Source organism: Haemaphysalis longicornis, unplaced genomic scaffold (genome assembly GCF_048455015.1).
Source record: "Haemaphysalis longicornis isolate Haplotype H1 unplaced genomic scaffold, Haemaphysalis longicornis Haplotype H1 scaffold_1, whole genome shotgun sequence".
Taxonomy (NCBI): Eukaryota; Metazoa; Arthropoda; class Arachnida; order Ixodida; family Ixodidae; genus Haemaphysalis; species Haemaphysalis longicornis.
The window spans coordinates 333,066,651-333,092,421 of NW_027526203.1; the positions used below are offsets into that span (position 1 = coordinate 333,066,651).

General features: G+C 43.4%; 1 protein-coding gene across 1 annotated transcript in view; it reads left to right on the forward strand.

Annotated features, from left to right (window-relative positions):
* LOC144152528 (uncharacterized) overlaps positions 1-25,771 on the forward strand; it is a 277,204-nt gene that overhangs the window by 230,434 nt on the left and 20,999 nt on the right. The window contains exons 12-22 of the mRNA XM_077683824.1: positions 1,292-1,403; positions 3,334-3,428; positions 4,498-4,641; positions 6,343-6,407; positions 7,583-7,756; positions 8,970-9,052; positions 10,349-10,519; positions 10,900-11,960; positions 18,792-18,947; positions 20,893-21,078; positions 24,474-24,593. Coding sequence (XP_077539950.1) covers positions 1,292-1,403; positions 3,334-3,428; positions 4,498-4,641; positions 6,343-6,407; positions 7,583-7,756; positions 8,970-9,052; positions 10,349-10,519; positions 10,900-11,960; positions 18,792-18,947; positions 20,893-21,078; positions 24,474-24,593 — 2,367 coding nt within the window. The remainder of the gene's footprint in view (positions 1-1,291; positions 1,404-3,333; positions 3,429-4,497; positions 4,642-6,342; positions 6,408-7,582; positions 7,757-8,969; positions 9,053-10,348; positions 10,520-10,899; positions 11,961-18,791; positions 18,948-20,892; positions 21,079-24,473; positions 24,594-25,771) is intronic.

The window sequence follows — 25,771 nt, forward strand, 5'->3', positions numbered from 1 at the left end:
TAAACTGCATCATTTTCAATTTTTTTTGCATTTTCCTGGCTTCAGTTGACCTTTACCACGTCCGTTAGTGTTGTAAGAGCTTTTGGCTGAGCCTAGCCTTGAAGTGTGAATTCTGAGGCAGCTCCATGTTCTTCACTCTTCCATGAAAAATAGAAAACGGGTTTGGGAAATTTTGGGGGAAAGGTTCCTGATAATTTAGTTCACAAGTGATTGAGAGAGCTCCACTTTTGTATCTCAATGTGCTCTTGCACAACAGGTGAAATGGTGCTTCGCAAATCAGTAAAATGAATAACTGATAGATTTGCCCCTTATTACAGTGTGCGCTTGATTAAAGTGATCAAAGGCAACCCGGAACATAAAAACGTATCTGCCCGAACGAAGAACCGATTTTGTTGATTTTCTTGGAAAGTCAATTTCCCGCCCAACACGTTTTTTGGCCCAGAACTTCCAGTCTACATTCTGGTCCTCCTTTTGTTTATCCACAAACCTATTGTTGTACTTAGAGCAGTTTTTTTTTAATAGGTTTGCTACCACCAAGCTTGTCAAAGCATTTTTATGAGATGTTTGGTTTGTAACTTTTGTTGCAGACTGCATGTGTATATACCTTCACAAGTACAAAGTTTGAAGTAAATGCCGTAATTTTGGGGGGACATGCGGAGATGTTCATGGATTACTAACTGTCCTAATTAGCAAGCAGTGTATGGGGCAATGTTTTCTTCTTCTGCTCTATTCATTACGCTATTAAAAACTGCAACATTTAAATTTTGCGTAAATCACATTGCAGCTCAGTGCAGAAACAAGACGTGGCAACACCTGCAGTTATCAGTGTGGCTGGCAGCCAGTATTTGATCACAAGCTTTACATATGTGCACAGTACGCAGGTGGGGCTGTGAGAATGTGAAACAGTGCAACTTAAAATTCCAGTAATATTACCACAAATATTTCATCAGTGCCTTCTGTAACTTCTTACTATCATTAGCAATTGGCAGTACCTTTAAATGTAATATATGTAAATATTCCAAGGGGGTCAAATTTAATCTGGAGCCCTCCATTGTGGCACGCGTCGTAACCCAGGTGTAACTTCAGTGCGTTGAACCCGAAATATATTTGATTTCTGAAATGTAATATATACTTGATATGTAGAAAGGCACGTTCAAAGACATGTAGCACCCACAGTTAGGATATCTCTTTGTGTGCGTGCATGTGTGTGTGCTAATTTTGTTTTTGTTATGTAAACTGTGCATTGCATCTGGCAGCTTCAGACTGTGTTGTTCCTCTTTTTAATCTTCAGTATCGCCTGGTGGTGAAGACAGCTCTCAAGCTTTTGCTTGTTTTCGTGGAATATACGGAAAACAACAGTGCCCTACTCATGAATGCCGTCAATATGGTTGACCATGAAAGAGGTATGCTGTCAATATGGTTGACCACAAGAGAGGTGAATACTGGGCAGTCTGCAACAATTCTTGACTTTCATAAGAATCGGCTTTTTGTTTCACATAATGTAAATGTGTAACTACTACGGCAAAGAAAATGTAAAAAAAAAAATAGCAAAAGTGTTTGCTACTGCTTTTGTTTTTCTTTCTAGCATTTTCATATTTTTAACTTCTTTGTTTCTGACAGTTTCATGAAATGAAATGGTCAGTTGTGTTCGGCCTAAACTAGAAAACCATTCATTAAATTATTTGGCACTACAGACCTGCCATTTTTTTTTTAATGTGCCATTTGCTTGAAACAAGTATTTCTTTGGTTTATGGAGAATCTTTATCTTTGCGAGAAAGAGGTATACTATGGCAGAAGATTACAGCACTAGTATACGCATGCAGGTTGCTCTACCTCTTAATGTGCAAGAACACTGGCTTGCAAATGTAGAATCGGACAAGGCGCAGGGTTAAATGCTTTCCACTGCCCTTGATGCCATTAATGGTATCCAGCTAGCCCAACTTATTCTTCTAGCGTCATTACTACTGCGCTCATGTTACTAGGATGAGCAGCCCAAATTTACTGAAAACAAACAAGTTTCGTCCACAGGGTGTGTTTTGAGGCTGACCTAATACCCCAGCCTGGGATTTGATTCCAAATTGTTGCAGCTTACTTTTAAATTGAATGCAGCAATATACTTGTGTGCAACATTTGGCACCTGTTAAGGTACCCAAGACTGTTAGAAGCAATTCTAGAGTCGTCCACTACAACATGAGGCATACCAAAAGTTTTTCTTTGGCATACTAAACCCACAAGGTTTTCATTTCTTTTCTTTTAGATAACTACGGTAAAAGCCCGTTAATTCGAACTCGGTTAATTCGAACTTTCGGTTAATTCGAGCACACGCCCTTGTCTCGGCACAGCCATGTATATTTCAATGGGGGAAAACTCTCGATAATTCGAACGCGTCAGTATCCAGAATGGTTAATTTGAACCTTGATCCCCTTGTTTCTGTCACTGCTCACAGAAGAAGTCGACCAAGAGTGATTACAATGTGTTGCAAATCCAAACCAAATAAAATTTACTAGAGATGCAAAACAACGAAATAGAAAAACAGTGTGGCGCACGCACTATGCTCCTGCAACAGCTTATTTCACTTCTACAGAGGGCGCCGCGCCACCAGCGCCAGTGCTCCAGTGCATGCCATTATTACTTACGAAACATAATTTACGAAATCACCTGCCACAAACGTGTAGTAGCGCCGAATTCGCGATAAAGAGTCCAGAGGTGGCTTCTTCGTGTTCTTCTGCCCGCGCAGTGTGGTGCGGTGTCCATTCATCCTAGCGTCCGCCCACTAATTCGAACTCCGCTTAATTCAAACAATTTTCTGGTCCCCTTCAAGTTTGGACTAACGAGCTTTTACTGCATTTTAACAGATAAATATGAGGGAAGTACAAGTACGCCAAATTCAGTGCTGTTTTCTAGGATTTGCAAGATGCTGCAAGTAGCAGGAGAACTGCTTGCAGCCTGGATGTTGCATGTACTCAAAAGTGTTTAGTGAAAGAATCAAGAAAGCAAGAAATACTCACGAAATCAGTGTTTTTTTTTTTCCTATTGAGCGTATGAGTTTTTTTTCTTGCCATGTTTTCCGTGCTAACTTCTACCTGCGCGCACCCATGGCATAGAATATTTGGCTGCAATATACTGGAAAGAATTTAGCTTGCTTATCTTGCCCTGCATGGTTTCCTTTCTCCCTTTTTTGTTATCTGCACCTTTTGGCTCAGGACCTTCATGCCATTTTATGTGGCACCATTGTCAGGGCAGAGGTTTCAGATCTTGCTGTACACTTTGCTCGTATTTTGTTTGCGAGAGTGAAATGGAAGCCGAACGGCGTTCGCTTCAACCACCTCTTAGGTGCGAGACCGTGGGCAAACATAATGATGTTGCTGAACGAGAGGGACTCTGCTGATATGGAGCTGCTGGTGTACTCCATGACCCTTATCAACAAGGTATGCTGTAACTATACAGCCAGGTAATCTTTTTTTTAAGCAATATGGTTATAGAGTATTATGTAATGTACATAAATGAAAGGATGCTACACATTGCTCAGAAAATGTGTGTAAAGCAGTACCTTGTACGAGGGCAGTAATTTGAAACCGGCTCTCAATTAAAGGCCTCTACTTATATGAGACCAAAGAATGTGCGAGATCATTGCAGATTTTTTCTGAAGGGCAAATCTTGGCCTTGCTGCGTATTGTTCTCTTTGTGTGTGTGCGTGTGATGGGGGTGTGCCAGCATTAAATTGCCGTCAAAATCTTGCCGACAAAGTTGTTTGACAGCGGAAGATTTCAGTGTAAATAAGGAGAAAATAAGGCCTTTAGGAGCCCCAAGGTCCGATTGCTTTGCCGAAGGGGACCGTGCCGACAGCATACATCCGTTTTATTTGAAAAAACTAACCTTTGATAACTAGCTCAACTGCATGTCGACCCCAAAGGACTTTGTTTTAAAAAGATGTTGACAAAATTGTAAATTTTCTGCTGCATGTCAGCCGTGATGTCATGGGGCAGGCACAAAAAAAAAAAAAAAACCTTGTAACAGTGATAAGTGTGCTAACTGTAGGGGGTTAGAACGATGCTGATGAGTTAGCAAGTTGATTAGTAGGTGTAAAAATGCAAACTCGGGCTACCCAAGGAACATGGCTGGGGTAGAAGCCCCACAGATCATGTCACCACTACTATGGTACACTCATTCTTAATGGCGGTAGCTTTTTTCAACAGCCACCAATCGCACAAGCTAGTCCCTGTGGCAGAGGCAGTGTGAAAGAGTAACTGAACACTTTTTTTTATCTTTTTCTTTGTTATTGTTCTGACGTGGAAAAAGAACCTAGCTTGTGGTAATGGTCGTTTTAATGCTTTGTTCATACCCTCATTCTACATTGCTAATAATCCAAGGTAATGCTCGTACTCATATTTTTGTGTGCAGCAATATCATCCAAGAAGCTGCTGTTGCTTGTAGGTCTGACGTGGACATGGGCTGAGTGAAACGTTAAATAGCCACCTTTTTGTACATGGTTTGCAGACTCTGAATGGCATTCCAGACCAGGATACCTACTACGATATTGTTGATTCTTTGGAAGAACAAGGAATGGAACGACTGATCCAGTACTACATGTCCAAGCAAGGCACCGATTTAGATTTGCTTCAGCAGTTCCGAATCTATGAGGTACTGTTCCCTGAACTTTTGGCTGTTGTGTATTTTGGGAGCTTCTTGTCAACCTTGATGAGTTCAGATTTTTTTTCTTGCTAATTGAATGTAGTATCATTTAGTAACACGCAAAGGGTGCCTGTTTTGTATTGTTTTCATTATCATGCAGAATTGCTGACCAGGGGCGGTATTCTGAACTTTTGTCCGTTCGTGTCTGTTTCAAAAGTGTTTATTTTGAGTGAGCCCTGATTGACTAAAAGCAAACACTCGGATGTGAGGCAATGCAAGCACGCCGGAGCTACTGCGTTGAGCTGCTGCGTCTTGGAGCAGACGATTTGAAGTAGATGATTTTGGCATAGTAATAATGTACTGGTCATTGCGTTGTTGGCTTGCTGGCGGAACAGGAGGGCAAGAAATATTGTTAATCCATTCGAAATGCCTCCAGAAGCATTCCACTTCTCAATAAGGACTGTCCGGTGGCTATGCGACGAGCTGAGAGACAAAATTGGCCAGTGGCAGCATGCGCTTACTGTCGAGGACCAAGCGATATGCGCCCTTCTTTTCTTCACTACCGGTGGCTTTCAGTGAGCGGTCGGTATTGAAGAAACAATATCACTGTCGCAGCCCTCCATGAGCCGGTGCATCTACGCCGTCTCCATCACACAGTGAATTAAACGATTGTCTGCGAGCTTGACAGCTGCCGAGTAGACGACCAAAATTACAATAGCACTCGGCATGAAATTTATAAATTTTATTGGTACTTGACAAATGCACATACCAGCTTAACATTCGTATGCCTGACATGAGGCAGACACAGTTGAAAAACTAAAATCCTGACTTCTCAAGCAGGTTTTCACTCTGAAAGTACCACAGAAATGCCAACGAAAAGCTCGCGTCAGCATGCCGCAAGTGCATAAATGCCAAAATACGTGACAGAGTGTTATTGTCTTGATACACGGTCATGTCATGAACATAAAAATCGTGGTCGGAGCGCGAAAAAACTGATCAGCCGTAGCGTTGTTTACGCTTTACTACCACAGGAAAGAGCTGGCTGCAGCTGCCATCTTTCGAATTCGTCCCCTTGTGGTGAAAATTTCAACTTGGTCATGTAAAAATTTTATCATGTTTAGGTTTTCAAGATACGTTCAAATAAACACATAAAAGACAGTTTAAAATAGGTTTAGTTGTTTAATATGTGTTTGCAAAAATAGTTGCGCAAAAATCAACCGAAAGCCAGCCAACAACGGAATGTACATCACAATAAAACGGATGTGAAATGGACGTTTTCAAAACGGACGAACTCCAGAATACCGCCCCAGAGCCTAATAAGGAGAGCGGCAAGTGTTGTATTCCAGTGGGCATCAGTCTTTTCAGAAAGGGGTACTATGGCAGATAAAGCAAGCAAATGTAGCATTTATGAGCGACATTTTCCACTTACCCATGGGGCAACAAGCACACTCTCATTGTTTTTGTTTTTTGACAGCGTGTATGAGATATATATAGTCATATTTGTTGCCAGAATGAAAGGAAGAAAGTTGCAGGGCACTGAAATTTGAAACCTTCAAACTTCCTGCTACTTTTGAGATTTTAGCATTCTGCATTTAACCTCGATGGAGGCAAAGGAACGTAAATTTTTTACTTGCTTGTACCATTATGTACACTGCTGTGTGAGTGTCAATTCATATTAATGCCTGAGCACTTGTTCCTCATTTTCTGTAGGCTGTTCTCAAGCATGAAGATGGTGATGGGGATGGCAAGGCTCTGCCCCTTGATGTGCGGCTAAGGTGAGCAGTTTCTCTGCATCAAGAAAAGTGATTTTGTCATTAATGGGCTGTGAAATTTTGGAGCCGTGCATACGGTAGGGAAAGAAGCTATCATCAGAGACTCTGTATTGCGCCAGAATGCTCAAAATGGTCATAGCTGCAGAAAACTGTTGTATATGCCAAGAGCGTAGGAGCAAGCTTTGACGTGCATTTTGGTTCATTTGAAATGACTCATAACTATATGGCCAGTGCTTCATCATCTTTCTCGTGGCATTTGATGGCCTACCTTAGATTTGCAACACTGTGGCCTTGTCGTAGAAAGTTTTACTGCCATGAGTTTCATACCCTGGCTGCATGATCGCTGTAATGGATGTGAACAGGAGCCACTAAGCTTGCAGCTACCTGGCATACAACTTCAGCAAGAGCCACTCTCAATTTTAGAAAAATATGGTGCATAGCCTTTTGGAAATGTTGACCATGCTTAGCCAATTCTTGTATTCCTGTAGGCGTTAGTATCATCTTTGGAACGAACATTTTGTTCCTTGGTTACGATAGGAGGGAGGTAATGCTCTTGTTGTTGCCAGGCCTCCAGGGGAGTCATTCTGATGTTCCAGATGTGAAAAGGTTGGATGAGCAGTTTTATTTTTAATGTGGAGCATTCTTTAGCTATCTGTATTGCAATATGTTGCTGTGTGCATGTGGAGTGGCAATACACACTCCTTCACATTTGCACCCAGGTTATGGAGCACTGACGCGGAACAAATTTCAAAGGGGCACAGTGAAGTTGCACTGACATCAATTGTTTATAAGGACCATTAGTGTTGATACCAGCAATCAATTATGGCCAACACCAACATGGTAACATCAACCATGGCAACATTGCAACATTACCATGGCAACATCAACAGCATGTGTTGATTGGTGCTTGCTCAAAATTTGCATTGCAGTTGCAGTTGAGAAGAAAAAAAAACAGTGGCATTGACTGTCTTATTCAAGATGGTGCCAGAGTGTGGACGTACAAAGTTTACGCTATGGTACAAAATTGTATTGTGAGTCACGTACACGATGCTCTTGCACATTGTAGACAACCAGCATAGTGGTTTCTGTAACGTTGAAATGTTTCCCACAACAAGTACTTCATGAGGAGCCGCATGGCACGTAACATCGCATGGCCCTTAACTCTCCTCCTGGCGCAGGCAAGTTCCTCGTAGTCGCAAGTCCAGCAGCAACGACGAGAATGAAAGGAGAAAAAGCCGCCGCCACTCACTGGGGAACCTTGCGCCCAACAGCACAAGTCCTTTCAAGCAGCGGCCCTCACCACTTGCCAAAACACCTGAGGCCACCGGCACATTTCCACAGTGGAGGAGAAGGTGTGTGCGAGTGGCACATTGTAGTTGCTTCAGGAGTGGGCCTGTGACAGAGTGGTGTTTGCGCCTCTATACATTTCAGCTATGACTGTTAAGGAGGGCCTCTTTGAGAGCCGAGCCAGCGTTATATCTAACCACCTGCGTACAAGCACCTTGTGGCTGGACTTTACTTTCGCACTTTGTAGCTTCTCTGCAGTACATAAAAAGGCCGTGAATAATGTGTCGCTAGACAATAAAAAATGATTGAAGCACGCAGCAATAAGGATTTAAACTTGACTAAGATTTTTTTGAAATTGTGCAAATGGTGAACACGACTGAAGAGCGATCTTGGTTGGTATCTTCAACCGTGTTCACCCTGTGGTTGGGGCGACATGCGTAGCTACTTTGCTTTTCTTCGTGCCAGTGTTTCAGTGTAGCCCTAGCATGTAAATAAGCTTGCCGCATCTGCTGTCGGTGTCCACTGGTTCTTGTGCATGCTGCTTTGAGTTTCATTCCTGGGTCAACTAGAGTTAACCTCAAAAAGAAAGCCTGTATATTTTGTTTCAGCACACATTGAAGAACCCAATGTGGTCGAAATTGGTATGAAATACTTTGCTGTGGAACTTTGCATAGTTCAGTTGTTACATGGTGCATGGCACCAGTACTGCAAGTTCTTAATTTTTGTCTTGAGAAGTTGCAACCGGTGGTAGCATTTCTGATGTATATAATGAAAACTTAGCCACTGTGGGCTCTCCTAGCTTGCGATTAGTGGACACTGGTAGCAAGAGGCAGATTAGTACTTCAAAGTAAGTGCACAATTCTTTAATAATTGAAGTTTTCTTCATAATTGTTGTTCAAGGTTGAAGTTTTCAGCTAATAGACCATGTTGCAGGGAAAATGCGGCTCATGACACTAAGCTTGATGATAACTGAATATTGCATGCTTTATCTACCTGGGTTGATATCAGAGGGAAGATGGAGTTTTTTTGAGGTTTCTAGTTTTTAGTTTGGTTCTGATTTAACACCCTTATGTACAATGTGCAGCCAGCCATAAGAATGCAGATAGAAGGAAGTTTATTTATTGTAGCTTCATTTAGCTAGGGGCCATTTTCACTCACTGTTTTGGTTGTACAGGTATCGCTCTGTAACTTTTAACTTGAAGGAAAGTTTTATGTGAACTTGTGTTGTGCATAGGCACTGTAAACCAAGGAAGGGTGGATAATCTACGTTACTTGCAGGGACGTGAACCAGAATGAGGAGCCAGTGAAAACACCTGACCATGGGAAAAATGGCATTGCTCACAATGACACTCCGGAGATAGGTAAGTTGAATCCACTTGTCACAGACGCTAGCACTAACATGCATGAGGCGCTACCATCTTTGCCACTGTAGTGTGCAACTGTGGTTTTAATGTGGCCTTCTGATTTTGCAGCACGGCCAAAACTTTTTGAAAGGGCAACCGAGTAGGCATGGCTATGGGAGAGACTTGTTGGTGGGCCATTTCTATAAAGGCCAGGCATGATTGGGTGTGCAATGTGCACATGTGAGATTGTAAGGGAATTGTTAAATTGTGTGTAATTAATAAGTGGTGGTCTCATATTTTACATATTTGCACACTAAAGCTAGCCCTATCATGGTCCTCTATCAAAGGGACCACGAAGACATCATACCGATTTGCTTTTATTTAAAAATGAGAAATTGGGTAGCTCATACTACAATTTTGCTTAATGGAAAATGTTGTCGGAATGGCTGAGAAATTAGCGTTTAAAGGAGTAGGTTCCAAATTACTCAGTTACTGCACCACCATGTGACTGGTGAAAGCCCTTTGACGTATGTGGTAGAGCAGCCAAAAACAGGCAGTCAGGACATACTCTGTGCTGTCGTGAAGTAATCAGAAGTTTGGAGCCCTGGATCAAAGTTAGCAGAACATAACAGGATGTTTCTGCGTGTAATAACTCTATGCCGAGTAACGGCGGTAGCCATAGGCTTTGTTTTTGTTTCAGAAGATGAAAGTGGCTAGAATTGGATGGCTTGAGTTCACTTGAATTCTTATTACCTTGTGAGAAAATAACGGGCACGATGGGTTAGTAATTTTTTTCAACCTTACAAACTCTCGTGCTGTTGCTAGAGCCACCCAAGAGATGGCACAGCGTCACCGCAGCACGTAATGCCGCTCGTAGCATCCGCCTGTGATGCATGTTGGTTTTCCTGTGGTTTCGTTTGGTTCAGTGAGGTTCCTTACAAGTTAAAGGGCATTAACTGATATCTTAAAATATTGACTAAGTTTGCAGTCACTTTTTATTATTTCTAGTCAATTTAGAGTCAAAATTTAATATTTACACACCTGTATTGAATACACGCTCGCGAAGAGATATATTTCTTTCTAGGAAACTTTGGTACTGTCCAATAAGTGGTGTCCATTTGCACCTTATGAGCCCATGCTCATGGGTTTGTAGGGTGGACTGTGCATCAATAGTACAACTTCGTTAAATGAGAAGAGGCAGCAGGCTATTTGCACTGCTGTATGGTGTAATGCAAACTTCAAATATTTTGAAATTGGCAGAGCTGAAGTTTAAAAGTGGCGCTACATTAGTCTTTCTGTTCTCGCTTTTTTTAGATGACGTTGTAAATGGCATTACTCCTGCATTAAGGCGACGACGAGAGCGGGACGCTCGTAATCGGAGCCTCATTAGAGAGCAGGAGGAAAATGGCCGGGATCAACAGACAGCCGTCTCACCAGCAGCTGTGTCTCCACCTGCAAACTTCACTGAGAAACAGCCTCAGAAAGGTACATCAGCGAAATAGGCTTTGTCTGAGCGCACCTTGTCACACTGGTTTTATATTGCAAAGAGCTGCATTTCTCTTTACCAGTAGCTTAAATGCATGGGATGGTCTAAGTTCGTACAAGATGGAAATCTAAAAAAGTAGAGCATGATATATATATATATATAGGCACAGGTGTGTCAAGTTGTCAGTGGATGGGAAAATTGTGAAGGCCTCAAGCCAACAGTGAATTTTATGTGAGAACCGTTTGACTAAAATTTTTCTAGGCATTGGATAGCCACAAACATGTTTCAGTTAATAATTAGCTTTTCGTCTTATCCCTTGAATTTAAAGAGACAAGCACTATGTTCTTGTTCATCAGTGACATGGCAGCATTTTTTCCAGGTCCATCATTTATTGAACGCACGCGGTCCCGTTTTGAAAGCCGCATTGAAGATGAAAACCGCAAGAATCAGCAGCTTTCTCAGCAGCAGCCACAGCAGCAGCAGCAGCAGCAGTCACCCTCCGCTTCCACCTTCCCTTCTCAGATTCAGAGGCCTACAAATCTGCACGTGGAACCACCAAAGACATTCAACACATGTCCCAACAAATCTCCGCAGCCGTACACGAGCCCAACGCAAAGAGACCCAAGCAAGAAGTCCTGGATGCTGTCCATGATGTATGGGAAGAACCAGGAAGAGGAGAACTCGCGTGAGGAGGAATTGGTTCGACCACCACAGCAGCTCAAGAAGGATGGTCTTCGAGAGCTTCAAGATCGCATCAGTGGTCGAACAATGGACGGACCGGCCACGGACATTTCTACCGCAGGTGCCGTAAGCCGAGCAAAGGAAGGACTCGCCGCGTCGCGCTCTCGGTCGGATTTCCGGTCCTTGCTCCCCCAGACAAGCTCGTCATCCATTCCCGACTTGCTGTGGAAGTCCGACAATGACGTGCAGTGGGAGCAGCTGGTGCGCTCCATCAGGCGGCCGCTGCTCATCAACGACCTGGATTTCACGGACCTGCGGGACGACGACGACGCGGATGTGCTGCAGCCAGCAGGCTGCGTTGCGGGCCTGCCGCCACCGCCACCCCCACCCACGGGGGGTCTTCCTCCGCCACCTCCTCCGATGGGGGGGCCGCCTCCTCCACCTCCTCCGATGGGGGGCCCTCCTTTCGGCGGCGGGCCCCCCAAGCCGCCGCCTCCGGCTGCCCCCTCCTGGCTGCAGCAGCGGCAGCAGCAGCAGCAGCAACAGCAGCAGCAGGCACAGCAGCAGGCCCTCAGTGCTGCAGCACCCAAGAGCAAGAAGACGGTGAAACTCTTCTGGAAAGAGGTGAAGGTGGACCCGTCCATGCTGTCAAAGACACCCAAGAAGAAGACCATCTGGGATGAGTTGAACCAAGTGAACGTTGACACGCAGAAGCTGGAGCACCTCTTCGAGAGTAGGGCCAAGGAGGTCCTGAGTCGGGTGAGGAGACAATGGTCCTGTCCTAGCACTAAGCTGCGGGCAGCCGCCATATGCTTTTTTGCGCAGTTCCAATCAGGTTTTGGCAGAGTTCACTTGGGGCAGTTCTTGGCAGCCTCTGTAACTTGAATGCGTGGTGCATGTTTCTTCTGGAAAGTGGACACTTTCTCTCAGTATTTAAATAACACCATCAGCAAATGTGTGCAAGTTGAGGTCTTCGGTAATATCTAGTTCTGTATGCTGCTATTTTGTTCTAAATATTCTTGTAAAATGAATAGTGTGGCGATAGCTGTGAATTCATACTCTTGCAAATGATTTTGTTCCAAGTTGCTGTTTATGAATGGTTTCGTTTGTGTTCACTAAACTGCTATGACATGTCAATAATGCCAATATTTCTTATTTTCTATCTGTATCATAAGAATTCTGGGAGCATGCCTATAATAATAAAAATTAGTTAGGCTTTTTAGGGAAAGCTTGGAATGTTGCCACTTGAGGTTTAATTGCTCTCCAGTATTCTCTGCTTAAGCTTTTGAAGCAAAGTGGTTTTATGAAGTCTATATAAAAATAAAAATATAAAGAGGATGATTCTACCTGCGATCATATTGTTTTCCCATTTGCATAGTTTTTTACTGCATTCTGCAGCATTGCTGCTCTCTCCCCCCCCCCCCCCCCCCACTTTTTTGCTCTCTACTGGCGATGGTGATTAAAAAAAAAAGTGATCGTTGGGCAGTTTTAATTTTCTGATTGCAGGATATTTGGCAGCTCTGGTAACTATACAAACTTTTTTCTTTTTCTTTTTCTTTCTCTTTTTTTTTCTTCTATTCTTTTTTATTTGTATTTTTATTTTCAGCAAATGCTCATGTTTAAAGGGGCCATGAAGACAAACTACAACTTTGGTTATAATATTTTCAAGTGCCAAATATTTAGACAGTGGACGAAGGGAACAGGGTAGCGCATGTCCCTGTTCCCTTTGGCGCTTGAAAATCTTACAATGGATTATCAACTAGCTCGAACCCGCTACAAGTTACAACTTACAAGTTACAAGAACCCGCTACAAGTTACAAGTTACAACAAAGTTACAACTTTGGTTCATTGCCTTGCTTGAATAACGCTCATACCACTTCTAATGCAAATTTTGCCCAAATATAAGCTATGTAATGAGAAAAACGGAGAGTCCGCATGCGACTCCCGTTGCCAGCCACTTTTCTGCACTGGAGTTATGCACCTCCTGGTGCGACAGAATCAAACGCAAATAAACAAGGATTGTAAATTTACAAAATGGGCTATTTGCACTTGTAATTTTGTGCATATCATTCTTATAGCAGAAAGGATGGTGGGGTAGACAACAGAAGTTTCGAAAGAACATGTAAACATGTATGCTGTTGCACCGGATGGGACTACTGTTAGCCGGCGCTGTGGCTCACCGTGGTTCACCAGAATTGTCTGCACGGTGAACCATGGGGTTCACAGTGCTTCTGACACGATCCCATCCAACTGACATAAGCGAAAATAATGCACACACAAGACTGATCGAAAATAAAATGAGCTGTCACTGAGTGGTATCGCAGTGCCGTTTTGCAAGGCCGACGGTAACCAAACAAGTTTTGGCTTGCCTCCTGGCAGCCTTCCAGTTCTTGTTGGATTGCAGCATTTGGAGGCTACGTGGAGTCAGCATATTAACTTGTACCTGCGTCTAATGCATCATTGCTGGAATCATGAATCAAGCAATGCAGTGGGAGAATTAAAATTGTGTCTTAAATTGTTATATTCCTCAGTGAATAAAGCAGCGTGTTGCCAGATAGGTGGTCATGGTACTATAAAACACCAAATCCTTTGAATAAATAAGGTTGTATGTTGCCTTCATGGCCTGTTTAAAGTTGTTTAGAGCTGGGATAGTTCATGACGCTTTAGATGGGGCCATCTTGAAAGGTAATTAACAAATGGCAGGGCAGGAGACAGAACACGGCTGACAGTATGCTCTGCCCATTTTCTTAGGTGTGTGGCCACTTATTCAGGCTGGCCCCATCGAAGTACAGCTGCTTGGTCTAGCAGGCTTGCATACATATTAAGCTGACATCTCTTGAGGGAAATTTCTCTTCATGGCTATAAACCAGATGCTTGCTGAAGTAGTTAACCCAATATCGGCGCAAAGGAATTTAAATTTTTTGTTCGTGGCTGTAAACCAGATGCTTGCTGGAGTTAACCCATTTTGTCACTCTGGGATGGGATACAGAAAAGTCTGCCATAATTTAAAAGAAATATGAACAAATGCCTGTTCTCTTCATAGTTTTGCTGGGAGGGCAATACTCACCAGAGCTGCTATCTAGCTGACAGCAAGTATTCTTTGCTTTGGTACTAAATGGTGCTAAGTGAACGCGCGGGGCTGAGGTCTCTGGTTGTGGTTTCGTTCTTGCGGGTTCTGCATGCTTGCTAACCTAAGGCATCTCTCTTGCAACATTCTCGCTGCTGCTTGGGCTGATGACCTGCACTGGAAATCTGTGCTCTGTTCAGGAGGTAAGAACTCCGTCCGGCTTCCTTCTTTGACCTGCTGCCTGGCATGCCACCGGGAACTGCTGCCAAGCAGCGGACTGTCTAGATTAGGCCTGCCTGCAGCGTTCGTTCCTTCCTGGTCCCTGCAAAGCGAAGCAGATTTTGCTGATACTGCTTACCTGTTAGGAGTCTCTCGGCAGCATTAATCCTCTTTCTGCCTATGTGCTATGTGGGATCCACACTAATTATATTCCCGCCTCGCAGTCATCCGCGCTCAAAGAACATGCTGTGCGAGCGATTACTACGGTGGGTTACAGAGACTTACAGAGGAGGCATGAGACGACATGGTTAACACCACGGGGACAGCGTTTACTGCAAGTACTGTCAGGATGCCGCGTACAGGCTATTTTGCAGGCCAGACAATAAGAGGTAGCGAGACATCCGTCATGGGTGGGCACTATCGTGGCATGGTGACTGTGGGATACTCAGGAGAACACATCCCCGAGGCCAAAAGAAAGCCTTTTCTGGGCTTATGCTCCCCACAGGGCTTCTGCTCTGGTGGCACTGTTGGCAGTGCAGGAACTAGTTTCAGGCAGGGGCACTGCCCTCATCAGGGCGAATACATCAAGTACAGGAATGGTGGAAGGGATGTGTTCATATTGTTGTACTCAACGGTATCATTGTGTGACAGGGTTCTTGAGGAAAAGCCAACCATACAGGGGTGCATTCTTATGGTCACCAGTTGCGTAACAGTTTGTGTGGGAAAGCTAGCTAAAAGGGGTTCGCCGGTATGCCACAGTTCCCACAGCTAAGTGGCAGGTTGGCCCTAGGGTCAGTCATTTTGCACACCACAACAACCCAACACAAGGATGAATACAGAAACTCTAGTTTAGGTTATTAGTGGAATAGTGTAGAGAAACTGAGCATGCTTGTGAAACATTTTTTCAGGACATTTAGGTAATGGGGACCTGCATTCTAATGGATTGGTTACATGAAAAAAAAAAAAAAAAGCACATACAGGAAAAAGAAAAGACAAGACGCCATGCAATAGATTGCAGGGGTGGAACAGCGGTACCATTTGCGCCATTGAGCGCCAAACTTGTTTACCTCCACCGAACCACCCTTATTGCACCAAACTTGTTTATCAGCACCACCCTGCGCCGCAGAGCCCGCATCGAGCCGCGAGATACAACAGCCATGATGCCCCGTGCTGGGAGACTTCGCTGAAACCGTGGCTGAAGCATTGTGTTTTCGAAGAGGTTTCATCAAGGCTTATGCGCAGCTAGGACGTTGGCTTTTGCTTAGCTGTAGGCCACAGGCACTATGAACCTTCTCCGCCTTCACTTTAGATTTATTTGTGTCACATTTGCACGGTTTTGATGGCCAGTGCTGGCCGCTGCACCACAATAAATGGAAAATGGCCAACCAAAACAGAGTGAAATGTTTTTGTCACATCGCAAACAGTTAGAAAACAGAATAATATTCGCATGGAGGGTTGTTTATTAGAGGTGAACTTCAATTTAGTCAACCATTTTTGACGAGTGTAGCTGCATGTATTGAACAAACAGGGTCTTGGACGCTTTGCCCTCTCTTGTTAATTCGGTTCGCCTTTGTTAAAAAGTAACTACTCATTTTAGCCTGTGAACTTTGGGGTTAGCTTTTCGGATGTGGAGGATGGTCCAGCACTAATTATGCCTTCTAACACGCTCTTGTTACGTAGTCTACTGCATATGTTTGTCGAATCCGCAACCCTGTGGCAGGCGAAAACAAAGCTATATATATTCTGCTTCATACACAATGAAACCACTGTCCGATAAAAAAAAAATGCAAGCAAACACCTTGTTTTACGGAATGCCGCCGTGAGTTCACTTAACACTGCCGTCTACCAGACACGAAGCAACGCCTGTTATCCGATCCCCTTTGACTCTGCGCGTGAGGTGTACCCTTTGAACGGTTATAACGCGGCGCACTCGCTGGGGCTGAAAGTAGGTAACTCCGCATATTGTAAATTTTCAGATATAGTACAACAACTGCGTTCCTGGTTCGGAGTAGGTTCTTAATTGGCCAATCCTTAATTGGCCAAGAACCTACCGGAGTAGGTTCTTAATTGGCCCCTGCCAATCAGCCTTTCTGGCTGCTCCAAACCTGCTCCAAAAGGCCTTTCTAGCTGCTCCAAGCCTGCTACAAAAGGCAATTTTGCCTGCTCCCAGGACTGCTCCCAGACACACGTACCCTGTTCCACCCCTGAGATTGGGTCTACCTTTTTCTTAGACCTTTTCCATAACTACCATTAATAACTTCTTGATAACTCTCACCCTGGTACATCAAAACTACTGCAGTGCACATTTTGGTGGCAAGGTGTTCACCATGGTGCGCTAGGCTACATGGTTAATTTACAAACAAGTTGCACGCAAATGATCGTGCCTACCAATAGTTTACGTGTTCGGCTAGCGAAAGGAAATTATTGACTCTTTCAAGTGGTAGGAAACAAAAAAAAAATTTCATGTGAACTTGTCCCAAGAAAATTAGGAAACACTCGTCGCTGCGTACATCGCCTTGTCTAACCACACCTGACACCGCAGGCTCTGATGTGGAACTTAAACCAACTGGCCCCAGGAGAAGAACGAGCGCATTTGCGAATAATAATTGTAATAACTTGACATTCATACCGCAGTGATGTAAAGGGGCTCAGTCATTACTTTTGTGTGCCATTTTGTGCCATTTTGTGCCAGAAACCTGTAGATGTGCATCTGGTAGAGTTACATAATATGCTTAGTAGAACTAGTTAAGGTGCTATACACATGGGATGGTGGCTAAGGCCAAAGTTCCCCCAAAACTTTTTGCGAGCCTAAATGTTCATGTCTACCATGTCTTAAGATGCAAGTGAAAGGGTGCGGTGTGGGCCATAAAAATAGTTTGAGAGCCCAGTTTAAAGGTTAACCTTGAGAACCCTGGCCATAAAACAAAATCTTCTGGAAAAATGATTTTTGGTACAGCTTTATAGGAAAGCATGTTTTGCAAATGTAGTGGTGTGCGACATTGACCTTCGCTCATTTTATTCGCTGTGTGCTTAAAGAAATTTAGTTGGCTACAGCACTCTTGACTCGAAGTTTTTTCTTTTGCTAGAAATGCTAGACAAAGATACAATGAAAGCCTACACTATACCAAAGTGCTTTGATCCTAAAAGCCCTTACAATGATGTGCACAGTTTTTTAACTGTGTAATATATTTTTTGAAGAGGTGTGGCCATTACAAATATATATATATATATATATATATATATATATATATATATATATATATAATTTATTTATTTATTTATTTATTTCACTCTGCACTTCTTGGGCTCAAAAAATATTGGATGAGGAAAATCCTAATTTTCCTAATTAACTTTGGAAACTGATTAACTTGGTAAATTTTGCCATGTGCTACTGATCCTAATCTAGTCAGTAAGTTAAATCTTAAAGCTGCAAATTTAAGCTGCTCAAAAAATAAATTGATTTCATTTCTAAGTAATTTCACACCTTTATACTCAATAATTGGGCCTGCTAAAATGTTTCCCAATGTGCCACAAATATTTATTTAGAGGCTGTAGCTAGATATTTTCCAGAGTATTAAGTGGATGTTGCTGCTTACTAGCCTTTCTGGGATTGTGTAAGCCATGAGCAATGTAATGGATGTGCAGCAGTGGTTCGTGTTAAACAAGGAGATTACCGTAGCATTTAATTTTTGTACTTTCTTTAAGTAGGAAAACCTTGCCAGGGGGGGGAGGGGGGGTGTTATGCTGATTTGCCCTTTTATTGCCAGTGCCAGATAGGGTAATCCAGCTTTGGTTTGTTGTCTTGCCACTGGTCAGATGTGGGACTGCAGCCGTAAATGGTTGCTGTGTGCTGTCTTTTTATGAGTCTCCAGGCATCACAATGCTGTGCTTGAAGTTTGTTAGGTTAAGGGTATTCATACATTGTAATTATAGAGACAATTTCCCAATACCGAAATTACCCGCCGCGGTGGCTCAGTGGCTAAGGCGTTGCGCTGCTGAGCACGAGGTCGCGGGTTCGATTCCCGGCCGCGGCGGCCGCTTTTCTGATGGAGGCGAAAAGCAAAAACGCCCGTGTGTACGAGATTTCGGCGCACGATAAAGATCCCCAGGTGGTCAAAATTAATCCGGAGCCCTCCACTACGGCGCGCCTCATCGCCTGCGTTGCGTCGGCGCGTTAAACCCCACAATCAATCAATCAATCAAACCCAATACCGAAATTTTTTTATTTTGCTCTCGCATATTGTGTGGTAAGCTCCTGCTTAACCTGTCTTCTTTTTCTCCTTAACGTGCTGTGGTCTTTACAGAAAAACCAAGAAGGAAAGAAAAATGAGGTGATAGTTCTCGACGCCAAACGGTCTAACGCCATTAATATTGGCATGACCAAGCTTCCACCACCAAGGACAATTAAGACAGCGATCCTCAAGATGGACAGCACCATCATGAACAAGGAAGGCATAGAAGTGAGTACAACACTGACTTTAGGCAAGCATGTGTGTTCAGGCCGGCAGGCCCTTTTACCTGTGTTGCTTCCCCAGCCTGTGGCCAGGGGTCATTTGCCTAGTGGCCCACAATATTGGGACATGCATTGCCCCTCTTCCTCCTCCAGATCATACTGCAACTGCTCAAAAGTGTGAAACACAGTCAAGGAGTATCCCTGCACACTCAAAAAAGCTTCAAATAACCTTAAGTACTCATGGATGGCAAGCTGGCACTTGATGTTTTGGTTCTTCTCTTTTCATCTACTGTGTAGAGCGTGGCCAGTATTTGAGAATAAGCTTTTTTCAGTGTCATGAATACACAGGCAAAAGCTATAGTCATCCCCAACACTTGGCACTGATTCAACAGCATCCTCATGTTGTCCTATCTGTTGTTTGAACGTGTATGTCCAGCCCCAGCTTCTTGCAGTTCCTGCTGACACCCGTGGCAGTTCAGGGATTGCCACCTTTTAAAATGTAGAAAGGTGATTTGTCCTCAGAGTCGGGAAAGAGCTGCCTGCTGGCCTTCTGAAGAGACGAGATCAGTGGCCAAAATGACCAATGCTCCAAACTATCGGACCTTGTCGGGGCTGCCAACTTTGTCATTCAAGTCCAGCTTGTCATCATTGATGACTGGAGCAAGTCAATCAAGGCCACTGGGAATCAGATTGAAGTTGAAGAGTTAAATTTGGGTGTTTAGTTCATGAAGACACTTGATACAAGGCTTTCCTTCGACAAACAGCTTCTGTTGTGGAAGTGTCGGTGACAGAAAATTTCAGTGACTGCATCATGCATTGTGTGTATCCCCGTAACCACTCATACACGAACCCACTAGACTTACAGCTAATGTGGTGTTGTTCAAAGGGAGACTAAAAAATGCCTTGACGTTACTTAAGGCCCATCAAAAGCTGGAAAGGAAAGAGGGGAAGGGGGGGGGCATGAACAGGTGCAACCTCATCAAAGCTGGCAGGCATTTTCAGCTGTACAGAAGCTGTCATTGACACTAAAGGTGGTTTTTTTGCCTGTGCTTTAAGAGCATGAGTTTTAAGGCTTTGCATGCTAAATTTAATGTAAATACATCAGTCTTTGTAGGATATAAGTTAGTTTTTTCAGTACTCTTGTCTTGATTCTCAAATGAAGTGAAAGGCGCAAGAAGTGAAAGGCGCAAGAAGTGAAAGGCGCCCGGGCGCCCGGGCGCCCGGTGGGCGATACTCAGCGCGCCTCCTCGTTACCGGATGCCAAAGTGATAGCTGGCGTGCAGCAGAAGTAAATCATAAAAAAATAAAAAGAAGAGCCATCGGCGCAAGAAAATAATTTGGCGTATTTCCACAGTGTGGCAGCACATGCCAAGCAAGAGAAGTTGGCGAAAACATATACGTTATTGACCATTTTGAAGGTGTTTGCAGAGGACGTATATGTACATCCGTGACCCTGAAAGGGTTAATAGGCTGCACCATGCACAGTAGGGTGGTGCTTCGATGCCCTTTGTGTGGAACTAAGGGCTGTGGTACTGCTATATTAACCTAATGTTGAAAAATGAGCTTCCAAATCCATCATTATTTAGATTTATTTGATCCTTCATTAGGCTCGCAAAAGTCTCATCTTCTAATCATTTCATGGCCTAATATGCGGCTTCATAGTGCACAGCTAGAAGGAATGAAGCTCTGCACAATTTATTTGCTTTGGCTATGAGAGAAGTGCAGTAAGCACAGTGTGTCTCTAAAGCTGGTATCCCAAATACGTATGGCTGCGCAGCAGTTATTAGGAACCATTTCTGTAAATGATCAGACTCATTTTTATGCAAGGTCCACCAAAGCACTGATTTAACAGCTCTCCTTGTGGTAACAATGGCTTGTGCTGGTTTGGTGCTGACAGTTTGCGACAAACGTTGTGTCATCACCAAAAATTCTTGTTGCCTCTGTTTCTGCAGAAAATATTGACGACAATGATGCCAGGGGAAGATGAGAAAAACAAGATCATGGAGGCGCAGATGGCGAACCCTGACGTGCCTCTTGGCAATGCGGAGCAGTTCCTGCTGACGCTGGCATCCATCAGTGAGCTTGAAGCCCGACTCAGACTTTGGGCTTTTCGCTTGGACTACGACGTGATGGAGCGGGTTGGTCCCCCATTCTTTCCTTGTCTGTCTGTCTGGTGGTAAAGCTAATGAATGGTTTGTGTGAATCTGATTTAAACTGCATTTGTACTGAGGTTTTGGCTCCCAAAAGTGAAAGGAACAGCCTTGATCTTAGGGGTGAAGGAAGAAAAATACTGTCTTGTATCCTTTTTTAAAATAACAAGGATCAACTCAAACGTGGGCAACACAAGCTACCAGCTACCGAGAGGAAAGTTATTATCATCCGAAGATAGTACTTCTCCATGGATACACGTGACAGTTCATCGAACACCGTTTCGTCGTGCGCCATTTCGTCAAAGGCACGACCGTTTCATCAAAACCGTTTCATGAAATGCCATTTTATCGAAGTGACGTCGCCCGTTTTATCGAATGCTGTTCGGAAGCTGTGGTGGCGATTAGTATTGCTGCTGGAAAACTTCAAGTTTTCTCATCGTAAAGAGATGCATGAAGCGTAAATGCTTTACAATTTGAGGCTGCATAAGAAAACCGTGCACTTTTCGAGCACAAGTCTTTGTCATTGCCACTTCCCATGGCAATTATCGGCAACGTGCAATGCGTTAAAGTCACTTCGGGTGGTGCTGCCTTTTATGCTGTGATTACTGAAGTTTTTTATTTCCTTTCTTTCGGTTTTCTGGAATTGTGTTTATACAAAGTATTTGATCGCACAAATTGCAAGAAGGCACACAATTTTAGGACACACCAAAAATCCATCAACCAACTGGCAGAAATCAAAGTTTATTTTGCAAGGGCGATATGAACTGTATAAGTAACTGCATTGTACAATGACTGTGCGGAAACGCAGTAACTGTATTAGTTGATAAGAATTTGCCCTCAAAAATTCCTTTACTGGCATCTTTACCCATTTGTTTGAGATGCGCTCGAGGACCTCTTTTTGGCTAGCACAGCCTTCTTCTGCTTTGGCGGCTGCTGACTACACAGAAGTGCTTCCAGCCGATTGTCTGTAGCCTTTTGCTCCTGTCACAAGCGGCTGAGGAACTGGCAAATGCCGTACATGAGATTCTAACAACTTCTGAAAACCTGCTGTGCAGCTTTCAACATGTAGTAAAATCTCGATAAATGGAAATCGCTTAATTAAACGGAATTGCCGCTTAAACGAAACAGTAGCCTGTAAGTTGGTTGGTTTTGTATTCAGATAACATAAAAAAAACTCTCAGTAATCGAAACTAAAATTTCCGCGTCACCGTGTAAACGGAACCAGAAATGGAACTTCTTGTGAATCTCAATGGCATGATAATCAGCTTTTTACGGTTTCGGCTGTTCCGTTTTTGTTTTTTTTTCTTCCTCCATGTTTTTTTTAACCTCGTTCACCTTGTACGCGTCTCGTTAGTGGTCAGCCGTGTTAACGCGACGAGTGCAACATCGCAGTTCTTGTTCCAATCGTTAGGTCTCGATTCAAGACCCCGCGGGTTACAGGGCTCAGCTCCTGCCACCTTGTTTGTGCCATCGTGGTGCCATTGGCACTTTATTACTGCGTTGCCGTCTTCTAAATTTGGTGGCTCATAAGCACTCGCGAAGTTGAGGCCTCTAGCCTCCGTGAAGGTGCAGTTGTAAGGACTTAAACAAAAACAATTGATGCATTTTGTAGAGCACAGCAACTGCGACTAATTGTTGCCAAATCAACTTTGTCAATGCTGTGTTGAAACCTCTTGTAGTTTTCTTGCTTTCTGAAAAAAACTATCAGCTAAATCCACCTTCTAGTGCTTAAGTTCCATGAAATGGCATTAAGAGTGTGTACGCACATAAATTTGCACTTTCACGCATCTATCTCAGTAAACAGGACTCCTGTTAAAAGGTACTAATTTTTTCGGTCCCTTGAAGTCCAGTTTATCGAGAGTCTACTGTACATAATTCCTCATCATTACCCTTGTTCTGCTAAGGGCTGAGTGCACCAGAAGCCAGGCAAAAATCAAGGTGGCAGGCGGATTGGCCAGTCCACCGGGCAGCTCGGGCAGCTGGTGTGGCTTTCCCACGACGCAATTCTTTTCGAACCAACATACAAGCTCCGAGGCAGCTGGTGGAAACTCCTTCTTCAGCTCTTCGAACTTCTGCAAGCCAGCAAGATTTTAGTGATGTGCAGTAACTCTAGTCAGTTGACGTACCGTCGAATTCTATGGTGTGGCAGGAAGGCCAAAGCGCAGAATTGTCGGACGGTGGCATAGAAATTGGCGCTGCTTGCTGAGTCTTGGACACTTATGTAGATACCAGTATCTAGCGAACTCATCAAGGCTTATCCACATGCCAAAGTGCTTGGTCCCATGTTTGAACAAAACAAATCACTGATCAGCAGTTTCTTCCGCAATAAAGTGGCCGTATCAAAAAGTGGCTGTATCAGAACGAGCAGCATGAAGACAGAAGAGCGTGAAAAAATAGTTATCTTGTTTATGTCTGTCAGTGTGCCCTGAAAGCTCTGCTCTATTGTGTACGAACAAATTTGATGAAATGTCCTCAATTAAACGTCCTTTTACCAAACGATGTTTGATGAAACAGTGTTCGATGAAATGGCTTCTATGAAGTGGCGTTCCATGTAAGGGCATTCGATGAATTGTCTGCAGCCCCTTGTTCACATCAATCATGCCGGCAAACTTGAGCTGACTGCACCACTTGTGTTCACATGATATGCATAATGAGGGGATGGTGAGCAGGACCTTGCCCTTGTTTACAAGGTCTTCATCTTCGCAACGACAGGCCTAAAACTAAGATGGGGAAGGGTTGAAGGGAAGAAAATTAATTAATTATTTGTGTGCTTATCTTACTTCGCGTCTGCTGAGAAAGCACTTGTATCATCATGTATTTATTGGGTCCATTTGTATTTGGTTGTGTTTCTGCATGCGTCAATACATCATGTTCATCGCATTTTCTTCAGGACATTTGTTTTGGTCAAACATTTTAATAATCCTGAAACTTTTTTGCTGTTTTGGAGTATGCATTCATGCGTGTGCCACACGATTTTCTTCCCCGTCTGGCGTAGGCACCAGGCAGCCAGCTAGGCTGGGCTCATCGGTTGCTAGTTTATCTGAGAAATGTTTTTGCCAGAACTTATGTTCTTATCATCTCAGTGCAGCAATTGATACATATCGGTGGAATTTATTTTTGTTGTTAAACGAATTTCTCTGCTCGGTTTTGATATACTGTAGTAATTGAGCTCATGAAAATTGCCTGGGTATTGAAGCCGGTAATGGCCAGAACACAGCATGTTGAGTGTAGAAATTTTGTAAGAAGGCAATCACGCTATCTGGCATAACTGGTTGAAATGGCAGCTGACGCCAGCTTTATATTAGTCTAGCAGCTAAAAGCAGGTTTGATCTACCCAGCTGTGCTATCCAGCAGTTTTTTAAGGTCACTGAACTTTATTACAGGAAGTTGCTGAGCCATTGATGGACTTGAAGCAAGCAATGGAGGAAATCGAAACAAACAAGACATTTAGGGTCATCCTGGCCACACTGCTGTCCATAGGAAATTTTCTCAATGGCGCTGAGGTGGGCCCTGCTTTTGAATATTGCTGTGTAGAGAAGCCAATTATCTAACATTGTGGTTTATGCTGACAATTAATGTTGCTTACACTCCAGGTATGTTGCAATGTGCATTGCAGCTAAGGGGCCCTGCACCTGGAAGCTGGGGTGAATAGTAATATAATAACTGAAAAAGAGATTAGTGGCAGTCTAAAAACAAATCCCAAAGTAGCTTTAAATGCATTTTCAGGGTGTTAAAATTGGGCACTGGGACATTGGAACTGTGGTTATACATCTTTACATTTTCCAAGCAGTTACGAGATGAAAACTCAGGGCTGGTGAAACTTGTGTAGCTTAATATGTGCTCAGATAAATACATCCTCCCAGATCCCCCCCCCCCCTCCCTATCTCCTAAAAAACTACTTTAAGTCGAAGTAGAATTCATATGACCCTGCTTTTTAATAATGACTTGACCAGGAATGATATGATGCTCCTGATTTAAACAACCACTTTGAAGTTTTCTACCTCCACAATCCCAGCTTCAAATTCAAATGCCAAAACTAAGATGGTGGGTACCTAAGTAACAAAGGCCTCTGCTGTTTGTTCAGTTCTTCAAGCTGTTTAGTATTGAGTGAGGGATATGAGGTACCAGCTGTCCATAAGGGCCTTTTTTAAAGATTTAAAGAGCCACATTTCTCTTCTGGATTAGGGAGCGAGCTCGGGTGGGTGACCTCAGAACTTCAATTAAAACTTTTGTGACCGTGGAAAAATGGGTTGTTTTTGGGTAGCCCAAGAAATATTTTTTTCCTGCCACAGCAAAGGATGGATACTAAAGTGTAAGGTATGAAATAATAGAGGAAGGATAGGGCTTTCCGACAGTATTAATTTCAAAGAACTGATTTATTACAAATATTATCAAAAAATTATCAAATAAAAAAAGTAACAAAAATGATGAAAAACATCAGTGCTATTTTGCGCAGGGGTCATTGCATGCCAAACGTCCCAGAGAGCTTGCTTGACCACCTCCGATTACACTAGAAAAATTTATGGTTAGTCGCTTCCCTACGCTATTCATTCTACTAGCCTATTTTTGGCGGGAAAAAATTTTTCTGTCTCTTAAAGCCATTTGAAAACCGCAGTGGTGACGAAAACCTACGTTGCGAAAAAAAATTCGCAAAAATAAAAAAAAAATATACGGATTGCAG